Raw genomic sequence first — 22,924 nt, 5'->3', positions numbered from 1 at the left:
AGTAAAGTGGACAATTTATAGTACAAATTTGTTCTGTGCTTTTTGTATACACAGGAGTATAACACTCCATAGGTTTGTACTCGGTTAGGTTTCCAAGCCTGTCTTAATTGAAAGGGCTAGGAATTTAACTCTAAAAATAAAATCAGAAGCATTAATACTGGAGCACAAATCTGAGATAAAAAAATAACTGCTTTCTTAGTGGTTGCTTGGCTGTTACATACTCTGATGATGTCCACCCATGTGCATACTGAAAATAGAGAGAAAAGTTTGGCATGATTAGCAGCTACGAAGGCAACTGATAGTAAGCATAACCTGAGTACGATAAGTCATTAGAATAATTGTCCTTTTTTATCAGTAATTGTACTTTTTTCTAGGAAAGAAATTTAATTTCTTTATTTTTTCCTTGATAGATACCTGTTGTTGGAGAAGGCGCCAAAACATCTTGCTGACCGTACACACATTTTTAGCAGTTTCTTCTATAAGTGCCTGACCAGGACAGAAAAAAACTCTGAGGGGGATCTCAAAGTTTCGTAAGTTCATTTTAGATGTGATTATGACCAGAAATAATGGTGCCACGTGGAAGTACTGCAGATCACCTCCTAATTAGCACATAAAATAGTAATCAGTATTCTCTACAGAATTAGTGGTTAAATGTTGTAAATAACAATTTAAGGATACTGCTTTTTTTTCATTAAAATCTACATGTGATTCATACTGAATATGAATGAAAATGTTATCACCTTTGTTCAACTTTATCTGAATTTTTACTTCAGACAATTATTTCTGTACTTTGAACTTTTTATTATAAACTTAGGGTTTTGCAAGGCGTTCATAATTTTAAGAAATTGCATTCTAAAAATATTTTTCAATTTACCACATATTTTACATAGTGGTAATAAATTATTTTCCATGTTTTTAGTAAGAAATTTTTTTTACAAAGTTTACATGTTTGTTTATTCATACATGAGCACACTGGAATTGGAGAGTTTCACAAAGAGGTATCATTAACAGCTCAGGAACCCTGTATCACTTTGTGTTTCTGGCTAAGACTGTATAAAGGGTAGGACCATCCCTAGCACACTTTCTGTTCTTCTCAACACTGAGGTTAAAGAGTGGATCTTGCCCTGCCATTTTACTTACAGTGGTGATCTACCAGCAACTTTTAGTTCTGTTTTCATCATTCAGTTTATCAAAGTTTTTTTCTGTTTCTCTCTGAAGTGATTTTTCTGCTGTTATCTGTGAAGTCCCCAGGTTTTTCATTCTACTGGCAAACAAGGCCACCTGCACAAAGAGTGTGTCATCCTGTTTGTGTTACAGTCACTTCTGGGTAAAAGCTATGTTAAAGGGAAAAAAAATCAACTTCTGTAATATTCTCAAAGATGTCTCAAAAATTCAGGGATCTGTGCTTGAGAGAATGTTTTCCATCATTTTACTGTCTTCTGACCCTGAATGTTCTGAGGTGGAGGCAACATTATCCATGTTAAGAATGCTGTTGTGTCTTGATCGGATTCCTTTTACAAGACTGGACTGTCCATAACCTCCTTGAGGAACTGGAATGGCACTCTTAATTCCTCACATTTCAAGGACTGTAGCTGCTCTGGATCAGGAGATAGCTTTGGAAATTCTAGTTTTGTGTTTGGGCCCAGATACTTACCTGATGATTACAGGTGGTTTGGGTTTTATTTGTTTGTTTCTGTGGTTTCTTTTGGATAAATGGATAGTGGAAAATTGGGCTCCGTACTCTTATAACTGAAGTTAATCTCAATTGATGTAGCTACTTACCTTAAAGACCCTTTGCTTCCCTTTCTTCTCACTGCTTAGGCAGTAGATTGGGAAAGCTCCTTCTATAGGTGCTTTCCCAGGCTGCAAACACACCTTCCAAGTTCCCAGTGCTTTTAGAGTCACGTAGCAGAGGAAATTTGCAGCAAGTCATCACTTCATGTTGGTTCATGCAGAGTCCCACAGCAGCCTGTTTTTCCATTCCTCGCTTCTTTTTGCCTGTTCCTCCTACACTGATGTTACATTTCTTGGTCACAGATCAGGGCGGAATCAGAATGGTAATAGGGATTTCTCCTGAGTAGTGAATTTTGCTTTCCGATCATATTGGAACAAAGTTCTGTGAACCATTGGTTTCTGTTTCAACTTGTGCAAACTAAGAAAGTTGAAAATCTAAATTTAGATTTCTTAAATTTTTCTTGTAGTATTCTGTCCTCATGCTTTGACTGTAGGACTGGAAATTTGCTCCAGCATTTAAAGCTCAGGACTGGAGGAAATCTGTCTTAGTTCTGACTTTGCTACAGGTGTGTTGCATGACCCTGTGCAAGTCATTTAGCTTTTTCCTTCAAAAGATAAAGTTGTTCAGACAGGTCTTCAAAAGTGGTATTGTGAAGTTTAATTCATGGATGTTTGTAAATTGCTATAGATCTGTTTTTACATTGGTTGGTGTTTAGATGAGATTTTTGCATTTAGTATAGTAAATAATAATTACTGGATAAAAAACTGCAGGAAATCATTTCAAATGTGTGGATGATTTTTTTCCAGAAGAGTTTAAGAAATGGTTCATTAGTCACTTGGGCATAATGGTGTGCTGATTTATTTTTTTCTCTGTTGGGGAAATTTCAAGAGTAAATAAAAAAGCCATTGAGGGTCTGGAAAGATGTAGGAGTATTAATCCCCACACCTTGCTTTAACTAAAAAGAACAAATCCAAACAACAATTGTCATTTGGTTTCTGCAGAGCAGCACAGAGAAGACACAAAAGAGTAAGAACATGGACTCGTCATATAAACATCTTCAGTAAAGATTATATCTTTGTGCCTGTGAATGAGGAGTAAGTCTATGTGTTTTAGACACCTTTTCTGATATTTAAAGATATGAACATTTGAATGTTGTGGTGATATCTGTAACCTTGAATTATTGGAAATGAACACATTAGATTTTGAGGAAGTAACAGGTGTGGAATGAGTGATTTTGAAGTCTCTTCAAAAGTTAAACTTTTGATTGAGTTGTCTTCAGTAAACTTTGCATCTTTGGCTTTTGTTTTACTGAAAATTGCTTTTATGTATTTTTCAAAATAATTTGTGTGCCATTATGATGACTTCAGTGCACTTAAGTAATATTTCTATAAAGAAATCACAGCAACTGATAGTATCAATGGATCAGGTGTAGCACTTCCATGGTCTGTGCCTTGGGCTGATTGAATAACTGACCTGCACATGGAAACTCCAGTAAAACTGAATAGTCATTGAGAGTTACATATGCAAAATAGCTGCAGAAAGAGATGAGGCTAGAGGCATGCCGTACCTTTAGCTATAATTAAATCTGGGATCATCATCCCAGTTTTGTTTTTTTGGGTTTTTTTTGGTTTTTTAGTGTGGTATAGATGCTGAGACACTGATATATTGCTGTGGTGGGTTTGTTGTTTTTTGTTTTTTTTTTTTTAAATTGATACTTTTGCTGTTATGCCACAATTTAAAATGAAAAATGAATGAGAGGATTAGTATGAGATGCCATGAAGAAACATGGGAATGGTGGTTATGTGCCACAGAACAGTTGTCTGTGAGCATTTGATGTTATAAAAACTTTTCATATCCTTTTCAGAAACAAATGTAATGTAGTTTTAACGTTTCCCCCCCCTCCTTTTCCCACTGCTGGGCAGGTCTCATTGGTACATTGCAGTTGTCTGTTTTCCTTGGTTAGAAGAAGCTATGTATGAGGACTGTCCCCATCAGAATTCAGAATATCACCAGCCTCAACAGTCTCCATGTCGGTCAGAGAGTGAGAACACTAGACCTGGTTCAGTGTTGGCCTTTCCTGGCAACTGCAAGGATGAAGAAGAAATGGATGCTACCAGAAGTTTATTCTCAAAAGGTAGGTAATCTAGAAGAAAATTATGGAATGCCATACAGTTTTAAGAGTGTCATAATTCTTGGAGGGGTATGATGTCTTTAAAAAGTACCTTTCACATCAAGATTGATGTAATATGTTTTTATATTACCATGCATGGCAAGGACTGCACTGCATTCTTGTCTGCAACTCTGGAAAATACTGGAAGGGACATGTAAAATCAGTGGCTCAAATCCCATCATGAGTGGAAAGTTCTTGGATTTCAGTAATAATTTTATCAGGATTGAAGGTCCTCGGTAATTCTGCTATTTGAACACTCAGAAGGGAAGCAAAATTAGTTTATACTTCAGTATCATATACTAATAATGATCAATTTGAAAATGAAAATATTTCAGTTCGGAAATAATTTCTTAAGACTTGTTAATTTGTTCTTTTGTAGTAGGTGGCAATGAAATTGCTGCTTCTGCTTCAGTCCTGGATTCATGTCTTTCTAAAGTAAGTGCCTGTTTGTACTGACAAAGGAAACATGTATTACTCTGTTTCTGAAGTCTCTGAGACTTGACCAAGTGATTTTGCATCATCTTTATTGCAGCAGCTGTTGATGTTTGTGTAGCCTGCAGCATGTGCAAGGCACTTTAAATTAGCCTAAAGTCTTCCTTTGCCAACCTATGTTGCCTATGCTGTGCTTTCACATGTTTTTAAAAATTATTTGTCAGTTTCTCCCTTTCTGAAATGGGAGCCTCTCTGGCTTTACCTTTAAATCTATGAAGAAATTTGAGTTCATAATTGTTTTAGGGTTTTTTTAAGGTTATTTTTATTTTCTCTTCTCCCAGATCTCCCTAAGTAATTCCAAAAGGCAGATTTGTAAAAGGTATGTTTCTGTTTTCATACTTTATCATTAAATTATATTAAGAAATTCTGCAGTAATTCAGTTATTTGTTATAAAGCCACAGCTGTAGGGACTTAGTCATTTTTTCCATGTTTGTTTAGATATTGATGCTCTTGTTAAGCTGTATTCAAACAGAAATTAGCTTCAATAGTGTTGGTAATGAAAGACTACAATGACTTGTTTGTTTTTGTTGTGTACAGGCCTTGTATACTCATCTTAGATTCTTTGAAAGCTGGTTCTGTGCAGAAAACAGTTCAGGTTTTGAGAGAGTAAGTAACTATAGCTTCTGTTTATTAGCAAGAGATTCTGCTGATCATATTTCTGTGCTCAAAATACTTTTCTGTATAAAGGTGTATGTTTCTAATACTAAAGGAAAATCCATAAAGAGTCACAATGAAGAAAATTGCAATAGCAATACAGAGGCTTGTGTGAAAAGCCTGTCTTTGTTCTGCAGCCCACATATATTGCATAAATTGTAAAGTGGATGGTCTTTTTTGAAACTGGAAGAAAGTTAATTAGAGAACACTTTGGGTTTTTTTTTATCCTCTCCAATTCAGTAATGGAGGGTGTTTTTAAGGGTACAAAGCCAAATTCTTTAAAATTACTACCTTGAAATTTAAATGCTTAATTTTCAAAAGGGCTGATCTTAATTTTTTTTTGATGGCTCTTACAGAATTACAGTGTTAAATCCCCTCTTATCTATATGCAAAAAAGTAGAAACTAGACTGAAACTGTCTAAAAGCTTGATGTGTCAGTATAGTTATATCAGAATGGTATTATTTGTTTTGAAAAGTTAGAGTAAAAATATATTCAGTCTTTTGTGTGGTAAGTATGTAAGTGTTAGAAGACCATCTTCAAACTGTCACTGTTTTTACACATTCCTAATGACTTTAACATCTATCACCAGCTTTTTATTGCTAATATTAAATATTTGAAGCTAAACAGATTTGTTCTTTTTGATCTCTGTTGTATTCTTCTCTGTTGTAAAAATCAGACCTTTATGCTTTCAATCCTATCTTCAAAATCAGTGGCCAGTTCAGCGAGTTGCTACTGAAGCACAAGAACAATGGAAAAACCTGATAACAAATAAGTCATAATCAATAAATAAGTGATCCCTTAAGGTTTTTAACAAGTCTTTATATACCTTGTACTTCACTGAAAAGAACAGAAATCTGTAAACCAAATAGTACCTTCTTCTTGTAAAAGTAAATTCTTCAAAATACTGTGTGAGGGTTAGATGAGAATCAGAAACTTTTGTGAAACTATCTCTTCCCTAGGTAGAAAGGCCTCCTTACCATGTGTGTCTTGGGAGGAAGAATGAAAAATCAATTTTTATTTATTTTTTAAATCTCTGTAGGATGTATTAACTTAGTGCTCTATGCTTTGAGCTACTCTGGGGATTGAAATTCCAGAGAGGCTAGTTTCTTAGAGTTCAGAGAGATGTCATGAAAGTCAGAAAAGGAAGAGGTGATCTGTGGACTTGAGAGATCAGGGAAATTTGGGTAGCCCACCTCTTATTCCTTCAATTTGCAGTTACACCCTGAAAGCAGAAGTTTAAGGAGACTGATGCAGGGGTTCCATGACCTCTTCTTTCCTTGGGTTCATTTTTGTTGTGTTTTGGGCAGTGGTCAGGCTTGAACAAATGAATTATAAAGGTTCTTGCAGTTTTCAGGGAAGGTGCCATATTGAACCGTCTTCATCTTTGAATTGCTTCATGTTTGCCTTCTTTTCACAGCTGCTGTTTTTCTCAAAAGCTGTTTTGCGTGTTTTATATTTATTTTTATTCTCAGAATTGCAAGGACTTGGGGCTTTTAGAAATCAAACACAAGGTGTGACTTCAGGGAATAAAAATTATATACATTGTCAGACCCTGTGTTTGATTTTCATAAGCTCTGAGCCTTTGCAACTCTGACTAAAGTCAGCAGAAAAGTATAGGTAACTGTTGCCTTTGGAAGTCAGACCCTTATACTTTCAATCCCATCTTCAAAATCAGTGGCCAGCCCAGAATGTGGGGTCAGTGAGTAGCTACTGAAGCACAAGAACAATAGAAAAGCCTGATAACAAGTAAGTCATAACCGTTAAAGAAGTGATCCCTTAAGGTTTTTAATAAGTCTTTATATACTTCTACACTAGTAGGTTGCAAGGGTTATATTGGTGGAGTTGTAACTGAAGTTGTTTGTAAGGTGAATTCTAAGTATTAGGTTAAAAAAACCACTGCTGGCCTCTTAGGATAAGGGCAGGAAAAAAATCTGTGTGATAGCCAGGAAAGATTACTTGAGTGCTTCCTTTAGTTAAGGTTTGAAAATGTCCTGGTATCCTAATAGCTTGAAGAAACTCAGCACAAATAACTTATAAAATAAAATCATGCATCTTTCTGCTTTGTATATTGCATATTATGTGGTAGAGATGCCTCTGAGCATGATAGAATATTGGGCAGTGGAAATTGTGTTGTTTAACAGATCATGTGAAAGAAAATCGTTAAAGCTATTTTAGCTTTTTGGCCAGCTCCAGAACAATATTTAGTAGTATCCCAAAATGCACTAAGCTTGGGAGTTATTTCTCAAGTATCTAATCTGTTTGCTTTCTTCTGTAGGTACCTTGAAGTGGAATGGGAAGCTAAACGAAAAACACATCGAGAATTCAATAAATCAACAATGATTGACCTGTGTCCCAGAGTGCCTAAACAAGATAACAGCAGTGATTGTGGGGTCTATTTGCTGCAATATGTGGAAAGCTTCTTCCAGGTACAAATGGGAACTACCTTCCCCTTTCCCCCAAATCACCTTAAACCCCAAAAAACTTTTTCTGAGGGAAATAGCCAGACATGAAAGCCTGTGATATTCAGCCTCAAAAGTGTCAAAGCCGTTTGAAGAAGAGGAGATAAAACCCATTCTTCAAGTAGTGGCAGGGGTCTTTGTATCTGGAGCACAGACAGTCTCTCGTCTATGTTTGTTCACAGACATTTCTGACCTTGTAGTTTAATGTTGCTTTTATATTGACACATTCAGTATTTCTGACTAATCAGATGTATCTAGTTACACATTTCTGTCTACAGATTGTTACAGAGGCATCTTTTCTGCACATCTCTTCTTGTAGCCTCTAAACTTTGGTCAGCCTGTGCATTGGTCTTTCAGAGGCTCTGCAGGCAGCAGCTTCTGCAGAGAGAGGGAGGGGAAATCCTTGAAAGGAAATGCCCAGAGCTAGGGGAGCCTCTCTTTCCTGTTCAGTGTATATGTTTAAACACTTGCAAATGCTGGGCTTCAGGCACTGTCTTTTAGGGTGTCCCAACTCTTCCTACTCCTGATCAGTGCACTGGCCTATTGCTCCGTCCTTTGAATGTCTCTGCTTGTTTGATCCTTATACGTGCTGTCCATGTTCTGTCTGAGAGTCCTGTGCATGGAAAGTGTTGGGGCCTTAGGCAGTGGACAGATTTTTCTTCTGTTGTAGAACAGATTGCCATTCTAAAGGGTACACTAATGCACACAGTGTGAGGAATAAATGTGAATAATTAGAGATCTACATGCAGTTACAGGGCTACGGTCTTGTTGAGATCCCAGGAACGTGGTGGGATAGCTTGCATGACCAGAGTGCTGTGATGGATGCAAAGAAGCTCTTTAGGAAGGACAGGCTGGGGAGACGACAAGGTAGAGTTGCCCTTGGTGTGAGAGACCAGCTGGAATGCATGGAGCTCTGCCTAGGGCTGGATGAGCAGCCAACTGAGAGTGTATGGGCAGTGGTTAAAGAGCAGACTAATACGAGTGACATAGTAGTGAGCATCTGCTGTTGGCCATCTGATCAAGAAGAACAAGAGGCCTTCTACAGACGAGCAGCCTCATGTTCACAGACCCTGATCCCTGTGGGGGACTGTCACCACCCTGACATTTGCTGGAGGGACAACACAGAAGGTAAGCAATCAGGACATTCCTGGAGAGCATAAATGACAGCTTACTGACCCAAGTGATGGAGGAGCCAGTGAGGAAAGGTGTTCTGCTGGACTGCATACTCACAAGCAAGGAAGGTTTGATTGGGGGTGTAAAGGTCAAAGGCAGCCTTGGCTGCAGTGACCCTAAGATTGCAGAGTTCAGGATCATGAAAGGGAGGAGCAGGGCAAAAAGCAAGATCACAAGCCTGGATTTTGGCCTCTTCAGGGATCTTGGAAGAGTTCCATGGGATAAGGCCCTGGAGGAAAGAGAGGTGCAAGAAGCCTGATTGATATTCAAGGAACACCACCTACAAGCTAAAGAACAGTTCATCCAAGCAAGCAGGAAGTAAGGCAAAGATGCCAGGAGGCCTGTATGGATAGAGGAGCAGCTCCTGGCAAAACTCAGACATGAAAAGGAAGTATACAGAAGACAGAAGCAGGGACAAGTAACCTGAGAGGAATATAGAGACACTGTCCAAGCATACAGAAACATCATTCGGAAGGCCAAACCTAACTGGAGTTTAATCTGGTGAGGGATGTCAAAGGCAACAAGGAGGGCTTCTGGAATTTCATAAGCAGCAAAATGAAGACTAGGGAAGATGTGGACTGATTGCTGAATGCCCTGGGGCCCTGATGACAGAGGCATGAAAAAGTCTGAACTTCTGAATGCCTTCTTCATCTCAATCTTTACCCGCAAGATTGGCTTTCAAGAGTCCTGGGCCCCAGAGACAGGAGAAAAGGAAGAAAGAGGGAAAAGGAAAAGCAAGGAGGACATACTGCTGCTGGAAGAGGATCAGGCTACAGAATACTTAAACTGCACATTCATAAATCTGTGGGCCTTAGTGAGATGCTCCCATGAGTGCTGAGGGAGCTGGCAGATATCGTTGTGAGACCGCTCTTGATAATCTTTGAGTGGTCATGGCAATTGGGAGAGGACTGGAGGAAAGCAAGTCTCATGTCTATCTTCAGTTGCTGAGGAGAGGGCTCCGAGGGAGGACAGCAGTGGGGAACCCTCCTGAAAGCATCAAAAAACGTGGCAAAACCGCAAGACTCAAAGGCAGAAGCCCAGGGAAGAGGGACAGCCTCAAGTCACCCCCCCTGAGCGGGAAGGCTGAGCTGCTGCTGCTGAGGGCAGCGGGGACTCAGAGTGGGCGGAGACAGGAGTGACGGCACCCCATGGCCCTCACGGATAAGAGCAGCCCCCAGGAGCGCAGCGACCAGGGCAGGCAAACAGGGCCTGGAGCGGCAGAAGAGAGAGGCACGACAGTTCTTGCAGGCAGGGTGAGCAGGCAGGGGACAGTCACTCTCCGGGGTCTAGAACTTATCCGAGCTAGGCCCAATTTACCATCCTCCATGAGTAGACCAAACCACGGTCTCTACTTGCATCAAAACCACCGCCAGAAAGAACGTGGCGACCCAGAGGGAGCTGCCACACAGACATGCAGGGGTGCAGGTCCCGGGCTGCAGGGAGTGCCTGGGCCTGTCAGTCCTGTCGGAGGGCAGCAGGGACAGCACCTAGGTGTGCTGCCATCAGCTGGGTGACCTGCTCAGCCTGGTGGCGGAACTCAGAGAAGAGGTCTAGAGATTAAGAGAATTAGGGAGTGTGAAAGGGAAATTGATGGGTAGAGTAACACCGTTAGCACCCCTAAAGTAAGAGGAGCAAATGGAGGGATTACCTGCCACATTTGGAGCCTCATCCTCTTGCTACCAGGCAGAAGGCAGGGCCCTAAGAGACAAGGGAGGCTGAAAACAGGTCCCTACACAGGGAGGCAGGAAAATTCTCTCCTGACCTCCCTCACACTCCATGGTGCCCCTTCACAATAGATTCAGGGCCCTGGAACTTCTGAATGAAGAAGAGAAGGAGGAAGAAAATGAGAAGAACAAGGAAGACCAAGGTCCACCAAGACCAGGTCATTCTAGACCAGGAAGTAAAACCAGCTCTGAAAAGAGCCCCAGAAGACTCATTGTAGTGGGTGACTCCATTCTGAGGGGTGTCGAAGGCCCCATATGCAGACCAGACCCGCTTCATAGGGAAGTCTGCTGCCTCCCTGGCGTCTGGGTCAAGGACCTCACAGCAAAACTCCCCGCTCTAGTGAGACCCCAAGACTACTACCCTCTTCTGTTTTTTCAGGTAGGTAGTGACGACAGCACCAGGAGAAGGCCTAAAGCAATGAAGAGAGATTTCAGGTCCTTGGGGAAATTGCTTAAGGGGTCGGGGGCATAAATAGTGTTCTCCTCCATCCCTTCAGTTGTGGGGATGGATGAAGAAGATTACAGGGGAATTCAACAGATGAATTTGTGGCTCCAGGGCTGGTGTTACCATCAGGTATTCATATTTTTCAATCATGGGTTGGTATACAGGGCACCAGACCTTTTGGCATTAGATGGGATGCACCTGTCCTAGAGGGGGAAGAGGGTCTTGGGGCAGGACAGAGCTTTAAACTAGATTTGAAGGGGGGAGGGGGCAAAACATCGGCCCATCTGAAGGGCATGTATACCAATGAACGGTATTTGGTATAAATGGGTAACAAACATGGAGGAGCTTGAAGCCATGATGAAACAGGAAAATTATGATGTTGTGGCTATTACAGAAACTTGGTGGGATGTCTGCCATGGCTGGAGTGTGCCAGTTGATGGCTACAAGGTCTTGAGGAGGGACAGACAAGGCAGGAGAGGCGGTGGGGTAGTGCTGTATGTCAGGGACTGTTATGATTGCTTTGAGTACAAGTGTAGTGAAGACAGGGTGGAGTTAGAATCAGGGCGAAGGCCAACAGGGCAGATGTTGAGGTAGGAGTCTACTATAGGCCACCCACCCAGGACAGAGAGGTGGATGAGATATTTTATAGGCATTTGGGTGAAATCTCACGATCACTTGCCCTTGTTCTTGTGGGTGACTTTAACTTCCCAGACATCTGCTGGAAATACAACACAGCAGAGCAGGACCAGTCCCGGAGATTCCTGGAATATGTGGGAGATAACTTTCTGATGCAGCCGGTGAGAGAACCGACCAGAGAAGGTGCCCTGCTGGACCTCCTCTTTGTGAACAGAGAAGGGCTGGTGGATGATGTGGCAGCTGGAGGCCGACTAGGGCACAGGGATCATGAAATAATAGTTCTCTATTCTTAGAGAGGCCAGGAGAGGGGGAAGCAGAACTGACATCCTGGACTTCCAAAGGGCTGACTTTGTCTTGTTTGGGCACCTGCTTGACAGGATCCCCTGGGAGACGGTCGTGAAGGATATAGGGGCCCAGGAAGGCTGGGCGCTCTTTAAGAAGGAAGTGTTAATGGCTCAGGAGCAGGCTGTCCCCAGGTGCTGTAAGAGAAGCCGGCGCCAGAGAAGAGCACCCTGGCTGAACAGGGAGCTTTGGCTGCAACTCAGGGAGAAAAGGAGAGTTTACAGCCTTTGGAAGAAGGGGCTAGCCACACACAGTGATTACAGAGAGGCTGTGAGGCTATGCAGGGTGGAAATCAGGAGGGCTAAAGCCCAGCTGGAAATTAATCTGGCCTCAGTAATCAAGGACAACAAGGAATGTTTCTATAAGTATGTGAGCAGCAAAAGAAAGACCAGGGAGAGTCTCCATCCCCTGCTAAATGCAAGAGGAAACGTGGTAACAAGAGATGAGGAGAAGGCTGAGGTGCTTAATGCCTTCTTTGCCCGAGTCTTTAATAGCAAGACCAGTTGTTTTGAGGGAATCCAGCCTCCTCAGCCAGAAGACAGAGACTGGGAGAACGACCCCCCTGCAACCCAGGAGACAGTCAGTGACCTGCTGCATCACACGGACACACACAAGTCTGTGGGACCGGATGGGATACACCCGAGGGTGCTGAAGGAACTGGCTGGGGTGCTCGCCAAGCCGCTTTCCATCATTTACCAGCAGTCCTGGCTGACCGGGGAGGTCCCGACAGAGTGGAAATGGGCCAATGTGACGCCCATCTGTAAGAAGGGTCAGAAAGGATGATCTGGGAAATTACAGGCCTGTCAGCTTGACTTTGGTGCTCAGGAAGCTGATGGAGCAGCTCATCCTGAGCACCATCATACAACAAGTGTTGGACAACCCGGGGATCAGGCCCAGTCAGCATGGGTTTATGAAAGGCAGGATCTGCTTGATGAACCTGATCTCCTTCTATGACAGAGCGACCTGCTTATTGGATGAGGGAAAAGCTGTGGATGTTGTTTACCTTGACTTTAGCAAGGCCTTTGACACTGTTTCCCACAGCATTCTCCTGGCAAAACTGACTGCTCGAGGTTTGGATGGGCACACGCTTTGCTGAGTAAAAAACTGTCTGGATGGCCGGGCCCAAAGAGTTGTGGGGAAGAGTTCAATCCGATTGGCGGCCGGTCACGAGTGGTGTCCCCCAGGGCTCGGTGTTGGGGCCACTCCTGTTTAACATCTCTATTGGTGATCTAGACGAGGGGATCGAGTGCACCCTCAGTCAGTTTGCAGATGACACCCAGTTGGGCGGGAGTGTTGATCTGCTCGAGGGTAGGGAGGCTCTGCAGAGAGACCTGGACAGGCTGGAGCCATGGGCTGAGGCCAGCTGGAGGAGTTTCACTAAGGGCAAATGCCGGGGGCTGCCCTTGGGCCACAACAACCCCCAGCAGCGCTCCAGGCTTGGGGAGGAGTGGCTGGAGAGCTGCCAGTCAGAGAGGGACCTGGGGGTGTTGATTGACAGCCGGCTGAACAGGAGCCAGCAGTGTGCCCAGGTGGCCAAGAAGGCCAATGGCATCCTGGCCTGTGTCAGCAATAGCGTGGCCAGCAGGGACAGGGAAGGGATCTGACCCCTGCACTCAGCACTGGTGAGGCCGCCCCTCGATGACTGTGTTCAGTTTTGGGCCCCTCACTACAAAAAGGACATTGAATGACTCGAGCGTGTCCAGAGAAGGGCAACGGAGCTGGTGCAGGGTCTGGAGCACAGGTCGTATGGGGAGCGGCTGAGGGAACTGGGGGTGTTTAGTCTGGAGAAGAGGAGGCTGAGGGGAGACCTCATCGCCCTCTACAGCGACCTGAAAGGAGGGTGCAGAGAGCTGGGATGAGTCTGTTTAACCAAGTAATAAGCCAGGACAAGAGGGAATGGCCTCAAACTGCACTAGGGCAGGGTCAGACTGGCTCTTAGGAAGCATTTCTTTCCAGAAGGGGTTTTTGGACATTGGAATTGGCTGCCCAGGAAGGTGGTGGAGTCTCCATCCCTGAAGGGGTTCCAAGAGTAGGGTCAACATAGCGCTGAGGTATATGGTGTAGTTGGGAACTGTCAGTGTTAGGTGAATGGTTGGACTGGATGATCTTCAGGGTCCTTTCCCACCTAGATGATTCTGTGATTCCGTGATTCTGTGATTCAGAAAAGGCAGGAAGGAGGACCTGGGGAGTGACAAGCTGCTCAGCCTCAACTTGATCCCTGGGAAAATGATGGAGCAACTAATCCTGGAAACCGTTCCCAGACATGTGAAGGACAGGAAGGGGATTGAGAGTAGTCAGCATGAATTCACAAAGGCAGGAGGGAGTCATGCTTGACCAACCTGATAACCTTCTATGATGAAATGACTGGCTTGGTAGATGAGGGGACAGCAGTGGATATTGTCTACCTGGTTTTCAACAACACCTTTGACACTCTCTCCCCTAAGATCCTTATGGAGAAGCTGGTGGAATATAGGCTGGATGAGGAGACAGTGAGTTGGATTGAAACTGGCTGACTGGATGGGTCCTGAGGGGGGGATCAGAGGCTGGTAATCTAGTTGGCAGCCAGTAACTAGCAGCATACCCTAGGATTCAGTACTGGCTCCAGTCCTGTTTAACATCTTCATTAATGATCTCAGTGTTGTGGCAAAGTGCATCCCCAGCAAGTTCACAGATGGCACAAATATGGGAGGAGTGGCTGATACACCAGAGGGTCATGCTGCCATCCAGAGGGACCTCAAGATACTGGAGAACAGGCTGTGACAGGACTCTCCTGAACTTAAACAACAAGAAGTTTAGAGTCCTGTGCCCAGGGAGTAACAGCCTCAGGCACTGAGCTGGGTGTCACCCAGCTGGAAAGAAGCTTTGCTGAAGAGTGCCTAAGGGTCCTGGTAGACACCAAGTTGAACAAGTGCCAGCAATGTGTCCTTGCGGCAAAGAAGGTTAATGGTATGCTGGTCTGTGTTGGGAGGAATGTTGCCAGCAGTTCGAGGGAGGTGAGCCATTCCCTTTCCTCAGTGCTGTGTCCAGTTCTGGTCTCAGTACAAAAGAGAGTTGGCGCTGTTGGAGCAAATCCAGCAGTGTCACAAGGATGATTAAAGTACTGGAGCATCTCTCCTGTGAGGAAAGATTGAGAGCTCAGACTGAGGGAAGCTTCACTCAGTGGGGATCCTATCAATGTGTACAAATACCTGAAGGGAGGGTGCAAAATGGACAGAGCCCTCTCTTTTCAGTGGTGTCCAGTGACAGAACAAGAGGCAGTCGGTGCAAACCAAAACACAGGAGGTTCCCTCTGAACATAAGGAAATGCCTTCTTTTGTTTGGTTTTTTTTTTACTGTGAGGGTAACCAAGTGCTAGTACAGTTTGACAGTTTGGCCAGAGAGGTTGTTGTGTGTCCCTCCTTGGAGGCGTTCAAAAGCTGTCGGGACATGGTCCTGGCAGCTGGCTCTAGGTGGCCCTGCTTGAGCAGGGGGTTGGACCAGATGACCTCTGAAGTTCCTTCAGCCCTCAAACATTCTGTGATTCTGTGGTAGACAGGTTGCGCTCTTGTGTAGGTGGAAAATGAAATTCTTCACTAATGTTGTTGAACCGCCCATTCTCTTAACACTGGGGTCACGTTCTGCTTGCAGAAGCAAGGCCAGCACATGGTGGTTGTAATTTGTCCTGAACATACTAGGGCTCACAGACCACAAGTCATGATGTGTTTTTCACTTTGCTTTTTCAATTTATTATATACTGCTTTATTCAAAGGAAAGAGAAGGTGAAATATATCCATGGCAAAAGAATGAAGAGGGAAAGGGGAAAAAAATTGGCTTTGGCAAATCAGATGTGGATTTGTGGTCTCACTGCCAAAGCTGCTGGTATCTCTCAGCCATTTCAATTTGCTGTCTTCTTTTGTTCTGAATTCTCCCCTTCTCATGTTCTGCTGAAACTACTAGCAGTGTTCTTGCTTTTTTGTTGTCTTCTATCAGGCTGACCAACTCGTGACATAAACACACATGCCCGAAGCAACAAAACCTCAGCATGCTTAACTGCTATATGCTTGATCCTTCCCTGTAGTGTGACTACGTGTGTGTTTTGTGACCAAAGTACATCTGTCCCTTGTTAGATATCAAGAGTATACCTAATTGTATCAGAACACATGGAATCTGCCTTGAATATGTGTTTATACTGATGTGTCTTTAAGAGAACTGATGATAACCTGTTTGGTGTTTACCCTGAGTAGCTTGTGGGTATGTATATACATGTTGACCATGGCAGAACTGGAATTTGACTTTGAAGCCTGTCACTGTCTCACGGAAATTTGTTTGTGCCTCCTCGATCTCAACAGTAATGCAAGGGTTTGAAATTCTTTTTGAAAGTTACTTTAGGAAATTCATGTTGTCAATGTTCTTTTTTCTATTACCAGAATCCCATAGTTAACTTTGAACAGCCACTGCATCTGGAGAATTGGTTCCCCCGTCAGGTGATCAGAACCAAAAGAGAAGAAATTCGAGACTTGATCTTGCAACTGCACTTTCAACAGCATAGTGGCAGCAGCACCTAATAGATACAATAAACAAGACCTGGCAAAGAACACTGCTGTATGAAGTAACTGGAACTCTGCCTAGCAGCATTTGGGCTCTTTCTGCCTTGCGAGGAAGAAAATAAAACACCAAAAACCAACCAACAAAAAACCCACAAGAAGTATTTTGTTTGTTCAGTTTGTATTTATTCAAATAATTTTTTGTTTTCATTTGAGTTGTGTAGTCATAGAATGGAGTTGTGGTGAGGAGAGAAGAAGGTTGTAGATGAAGTGTAAATATGTAAGTTAAAGTTAATACATATAGATTGCTACTTGGAATATGAAAGCTGCATACAGGTATGTGCCACAACGATATAAAAATATTTTCATCTTTTGGAGCCTGTTCTTTACAATTCTACATAAACACAGATGATCATGTAGGAGTCATGCCTGAAACAGGATTTTGACCCTATACTGTGTCTCTTGATTTTGCAGCTCATACAGGTAGAATGAATACTATGTATTGTTTTAATTTAAGGATCTAATATTGACTCTCTTTAGAGATGTATTTTTTGTTTTGTTTCTGATTATATACAGAAGTAGTCTGCATGTGTCAGAAAATTCTGACAAATTTTGAGGCTACTGAGTTTTGTTTTCTTTAATTTTTTTCCCCTCCCTAGCATTTTCATCATAAAAATTTCTTTCCATGAGTGGAAGACAGTTGCTTGAGAGTGACCGTTGAAATCCTTTAAAGTCAAGAGTGGATATTTTAAGAGTATTTTCTATGATTTTTTTATCTTACCAGATTTTAGAAGAACTCTTGCTGTCAAAGTACGTGCCAGTACAATACATGTAGACAGTAGATTTTCAATCTTATTTGCCTTATTTTGGGGAGTTACTCCTCTGAATCTTACGGTATCACTTGCATTAGAAAGGCAAGCAGGTTGTGGCTCAACAACCTCAAAAGTTTGGGGTGTTTTACTGAAAAATAAGGCCATTTTAATTCAAAAAGGTCATTATCTTATATATAATATGTGTTTAAGATATGTAAGATATGTAATTTCCATATAAGACAAACAGGAATTATACTTTGCTTAGGAGAATTGAGTAAAGAAGCCTGAATTTGAGTGTATAAACTCAAGACTTGATTTGATAAACAAGCACAAGTCTATTGTCTTAGTATGTATTTATGTAGTTTTTCCTCAGTGATCACATAAAACTTTAATAACATTTTGACATGTGCACACTTTTTTTCTGTAGTTACTGCACAATAGAAGGTGACTGTTTTAAGAGGATGCTTTCTCCTGGTCCCCACTGTAAGTAAACAAGTGTCATCCTACCCTTCAGAAGGGACCGTGTGTCAGATAACCACCAAAGCCACCTGTGTCATAAATATATCTACAAAAGCAGAGCCTTTAAAGCTGAAAGTAGGCTAGAGAGTTTAAATAAAAACTTAGGGCATCCAAAAGGTGCAAACATTTTTATGTCATTGTAGAATTCTCAGGGCCCCTTCCCTCAGGACAACTCTGAAACCTAGCATTTGGGAAGTCCAGTTATTACTTCAGGTTCTGTACAGTCATAAAAAAAAAAACAAAACACCATTGTTTCTCAAACCAGAAAGCATTCTTTCTGGAGAAGGGAGGCAGTTTTAAAACAAAATAATTCGCTGAGCACAGTTGCCTTCTGTGTAGCTGTGAGCAGCCTAGTACAGTTACTGTGTTTTTTTTCTCTTTTGTTGCTACTTTAATTCTGTAGTTTGTCATTACCCCCTCACCATCTGTCCTCCTCATCTCAGAGATTCTGTGGCTTTCTTCACCTAAATCACATCATCAGCATTACTTACAGGGATAATCTCTGTATTTATTGTAAGACAGATAAAAGATAAAATGTGGAAATATATGCCCTTTCTCTACCTTTTTAACAGATGAATATTTTCACTGTTCCCTTATGAAAAATAGCTTGGTTTTTTTCTTATGGTAAAGTTAGTTTTTATCATAATTTGTTCTTTTATTTTTTAGATTGGTTTATAGATATTTAAAAGCAAAAGTTATGTATAAACTTTTCTAAAAGGTTTTATAACGTTAAAAGATTGCCTTTGCAGAATTGTTAGACATGTGTTATGAGAATGCCAATACATTTGATATTAAAATTATCTCCAGAAGTTACTGAATGTGATTGTTACCATTCTTTTCCCAGAAGTAGCCACAAGTAACCAGTGAGCTAAATGTGAGATAGGTCACCTTACTGCTTTTAAGGTATATACACAGTATATGTCTCTTAACCCAAATTTGTATCAAACTGATTATTTGTTCTCCATTCCTTGTAAACTCTGCATGCAGTTAATTCACAGATTCTTGTGGCAAGAAAGGCTGCTTTTTGATTCAAGAGCCTTACAGTTATTATTTTCTGTAGTTAGGCTAACAGTCTTAATTAGTCTGGGAAATGCCTTGGACCACTAGCCACAACCCATGCCATTCCATCCATTTGCATTTAGCAGATATGTGGTGAATGCTAGGAAGTGTCTGTGGAAAAAGTGATGCACCAGGTACCTTCATGTTTCCTTTTTAGTTGCTAGAACTACCCCAAGATAATTTTTAACATCTATAAGGCACCAGACTGACTCAGGGACCTTTTTGCACGTCTCCTGCATCTCCATTTCCTGTATTAATCCCTGTTTAGTTGAAATGGTGGAGTGATGTGATACTTCAAAGCAAACCAATCTTTGTGAGGCTCTTTACCCTACACTGTGTAATTTTGGTTTCAAGACAATGAGTTGTACTAAAATTGTTAAATGTAGCTATCCCTTTCTTTAAAAGAAACTGCTACATTCTGACTGTGTGGGACCAGAAACTGGCTTCCATAATGAAATCTGAGTCATGGAGATCCATTTCAGGTACTGTTGGGAAGCATGGTAGAAGAGAAGTAACGTAGGAAGTAAATCTTCAAGGATAAATATAAAAACCCCCTAGTTTTCATCAGGAGCTGGAGAAGTGAGTCATGAAACTCCAAGTGTACTTTTTTAAAAGTATCTGTGGACTGTGTTTATCCTCTGAAATTGCAGGCATAGATTCATTGCAGTCCATCTGTTCTTTTGTGGGAAAATTTGACTGTGAAATGAGCTTGCAGTACTCAGTAAGTACTACGATTTACAAAATAATAAAGAGTTAAAAGCCACAATAGTAAAACTTTTATCTTGATGATGGCAGGGAAACAGAATATTGCTTCTGGCAACCCTGACCCCCCAAAAGACTCTGGTTTCCAGATGGAAAAGCAGGAATTGTAGAATGAGACTTGAATGGTCTCAGGACTGAAAATGTTTCCATTAATGGTCGAATAAAACCATGATCAATAATAATAATTCTGTCCAACCAAACTGAAGTTGGAACACTGTTGGAAACACTGTTCAAAGATGAAGCATGTGCACCGGGATCATCTTTGACTGTTGTACAAGGTAAGAGATACTTCTCTGATCAACAGTTCAGAAAAGGAGGAATGCTGAGAACAGGTTTGTTACATGAACAGAGTCAATAATGAAGTGTTAGATTAATGAGTTGACCTCACTTCCTGATTTTTTTTCCCCAAATACTTTACAATACTGCATGATGGAAGAGATGGCAGTACAATAGGCTATGGTGGGCTGAATTTATTTAGCGAGAAGGCTGAACAGCCTCAGACCTTGCTTGTTCTTGGCAGAAGGTTCACCAGAGAACTCTCCAGGAGCCCAAGGAAGAAGTGGTAACGGTGAAATGGTTGGGAACAGCAGCCACAGAAATTGAACATGTGAAAAGGTTTTGTCTAACCTAATTGCCTCAGTTAAACTGATAGGGAATTTTGTTGGCGAATCCTGTCAATGTCATAAAGTCAGTTGCTGTAGTCCAGTCGCAGGAGACAATTTCTAACAGTGGTGTTAAGCTGTGTGAGCTTGGAGACAGGGGGTGCCTGCCATCATGTGGTTCTTCAGGTGTTTTCATTAAAGTATACCTTTATTTTGCATTTTTCTTAGTTACAGATGAATGGATTTAGCTTTTTGAACAAATTACATTTGAAAAACAATTATTTAGAATAGTATGTGTGCTGTAGCAGAATTTCAGCAACCATTACCCTTGTAGAAAACCATAATTCAGTTCATCACATTTGCTATATGAAAGTGCATGTCCTTTCTTTTCAGAAAGACAAATCAGAAGAAAATTTTTTTTTTTTTTTTTTTGGAGGTACTGATGTGGGCTTGGTGCGTTACGTCAATTTTCCCCAGCAAGAATATATTTTTCCTGAATACAACAGATACAATTTTGCTGCTGGAAATGAAAAGTTATGCCTCTTCTGATGCAAAGTATTACTGTTAAGGCTTTTAATCAAATCAAGACAGCAGTTAACTTTCCAAAGTTGCTTTGTAAATCTACTGCAAGAGTTGTTTTGCTTGTTTTAGGAAACTTTAAATGATGATTGTGCTTTTAGTTATGCCTTTTGTTATTGTAAAGTAGGAGATTTTCAGCTGTTGCAAGTCTAAATTGTAGTGCTGAAATCAGTGTTGAATTTAAAATTGATAGCTTGAACTAATATTAATATAACTGAATTTAAATGTTTAAAATACTTTATCACACAGAAGCTGACATAGCTATACCATAGAAAACAAATTTTGACAGAGATATAAAGGTGTTTTTTATGCTATTCAGTTTCTGAGTACCCCCGAGTAGTTTGCTGATAAAAAAAACAGCAATGCAATAAAATGAAGATACTCCAGGAAAACTTTTAACTGGGTTTCATACCCTTACTGAAGCACATGTATTCTGAGAATTTTCTCTAAAATGATTAGTTGTCATGCATTCTTGAGGTAAGTTAGCCATTGCCTTTATAAGCATGTATAGTATTTCTAATCTTGAGTCAGCTGCATTTTTGCAGGGTAATGCATCAAAAATGTTCACAACATTGAAAGTACCAGTCTCTGCAGAGGATTTAAAAAAAAAGGCTGGGCTGTTTTGAATCCGGGATCACAATCCAGCCTCAAAAGTTGCTCTGTCTACCTAGAGATGCTGAACAGAACTTTTGAAACAGTTTATGGGCACCAGTGTAATGTTGTTCCTGTGCCTCATATCATCAGGACTGTTCACTTTACAGCTCCACTGTGGTGTACCGCACTTGGTGCTGCTGCCAGTATTGTAGTTAGCTTGACAGAGCCAGCCTAGGTAAACAGTGCTGATTTGATAGATCCAAAATGTTTGATTCTAAGCAAACTGGGAGAGTTAAAGCAGCTCAATGGTTTAACTTAAAGTGTAACTGAGTATTTTTGTGGGGAAAAAAACAAGGAAAATATGTTGTTGCTCTGAAAAATAACAACTAGAGTGTGTTAGATGTCAGAAGACAGAGCCTAAAAACAAAGGTGGTTTTGATTCCTGTGAGTGTCCTCTCTGTAATATCAGGAATTACCAGTGTTACCTGAATTGCTGGGAGTTCAGCAGAGCAGCTAGGTGTCAGCACTGTATACCTAAGGAGCTCTGTGCAAACAGTCTGCAGACCATCGTCTGAGAAGCCTTGGGAATCCAGCTTTGAAATACTCACACAAAACCACTACCAAAAATAGTCACTTCAGACAAACCAGCAGTTTGCTCAGATTGATCTTGACGCAGTAACCAGCGAGTCCTGAGTAACACCATCCAGGAGTGGGGTTTTTTAGTGGTCTGCATGCAGTCTGCCATGCAGGACAGCTTCCATACATGTTTCCACAATGAGCTGACTCTGGACAGGAGGGGAGCCGAGCTCCGGCTTTCCCCTGCATTTTGTCCTTTCTGCAGTTCTTCTTAGCTGGTCATCTCTTTAGGTATCCGTACTAATTTGTTCCTACTGCTCACGTTAGATAATACCTGAAAAGATGATGAAAGAATCTTGACTTGCCCTGGCTTTACCTTTGGGGGAAGCACTGCTTCTGGGATGTGAGGGACAGTGGTGTAACAGCACAAGAAATTTTCCTTTAGCACAAACTCATGCAGAAGGGCTGTATTAGGTCTGTCACCAGAAGAAACAGTCCTACAGAAAGGTTGCTTTGGTGTTACCTACATATGCATTGGTATTTCAAGTGAGGCAGTGCATTTCTAGATATGTATTTGTACAAGCAGAAGATAAAACACACTGAGACCTTCCACTGGAGACTAGTGTGCTCTCTGTGATGTTTTATGGTCAGCATGATTTTAAAAAAGGGCAGAAATTGAAAGGCCAGTGAAAAAACATGGTTAATTAAATGTGAAAGCTGCTGTCCTTGTTTGGACTCTGTTAATGGTATGACAAGCTCTGGTAAAGAGCTTAACTGGCCAGATTAAAATTAAAAAATTGTGTCAGTCCATCTGCTAGCTCCAGGGAATTTATTTCCATCACCTTTTCTTGTTTCTTCACTAAAGCAGAATACTGCCTTTGAAAAGAACATTCCCGGGATGTCTTGGTTGACTATTTTTACCTAATGTTTTTTTCAGAGATAATTATATGTGACGTCAAGATATTTTCAAGAAGGACAATGCTCTTGGTTGGTTCAAGGATACCTTAAAGACAACAGCTCTTTTGTTAAAAGGGATTTTCTTTTTTTTTCCCTTGCCTTTTTTTTTT

At 41.6% G+C, this 22,924-nt stretch overlaps 1 protein-coding gene across 6 annotated transcripts in view; it reads left to right on the top strand.

Moving 5' to 3' along the window:
• The window catches only part of SENP7 (SUMO specific peptidase 7), a 54,584-nt gene extending 36,086 nt beyond the window's left edge, over positions 1 to 18,498 (top strand). For 4 of the 6 annotated variants that reach the window (XM_074898372.1, XM_074898383.1, XM_074898352.1 and 1 more), the window contains 8 exons: positions 411 to 530; positions 2,737 to 2,829; positions 3,658 to 3,869; positions 4,285 to 4,340; positions 4,679 to 4,716; positions 4,935 to 5,003; positions 7,328 to 7,478; positions 16,238 to 18,498. In XM_074898372.1, coding sequence (XP_074754473.1) covers positions 411 to 530; positions 2,737 to 2,829; positions 3,658 to 3,869; positions 4,285 to 4,340; positions 4,679 to 4,716; positions 4,935 to 5,003; positions 7,328 to 7,478; positions 16,238 to 16,375 — 877 coding nt within the window. In that variant the 3' untranslated portion in view covers positions 16,376 to 18,498. The remainder of the gene's footprint in view (positions 1 to 410; positions 531 to 2,736; positions 2,830 to 3,657; positions 3,870 to 4,284; positions 4,341 to 4,678; positions 4,717 to 4,934; positions 5,004 to 7,327; positions 7,479 to 16,237) is intronic. The other 2 variants (XR_012633087.1, XM_074898362.1) reach the window with 2 other exon arrangements.
• The last annotated feature ends 4,426 nt before the right edge of the window (positions 18,499 to 22,924 follow it).

This window comes from Athene noctua, chromosome 1 (assembly GCF_965140245.1).
Source record: "Athene noctua chromosome 1, bAthNoc1.hap1.1, whole genome shotgun sequence".
Classification (NCBI taxonomy): Eukaryota; Metazoa; Chordata; class Aves; order Strigiformes; family Strigidae; genus Athene; species Athene noctua.
Note: the sequence above shows the minus strand (reverse complement) of the source record. Positions and strands in the feature narration are given on the sequence as shown.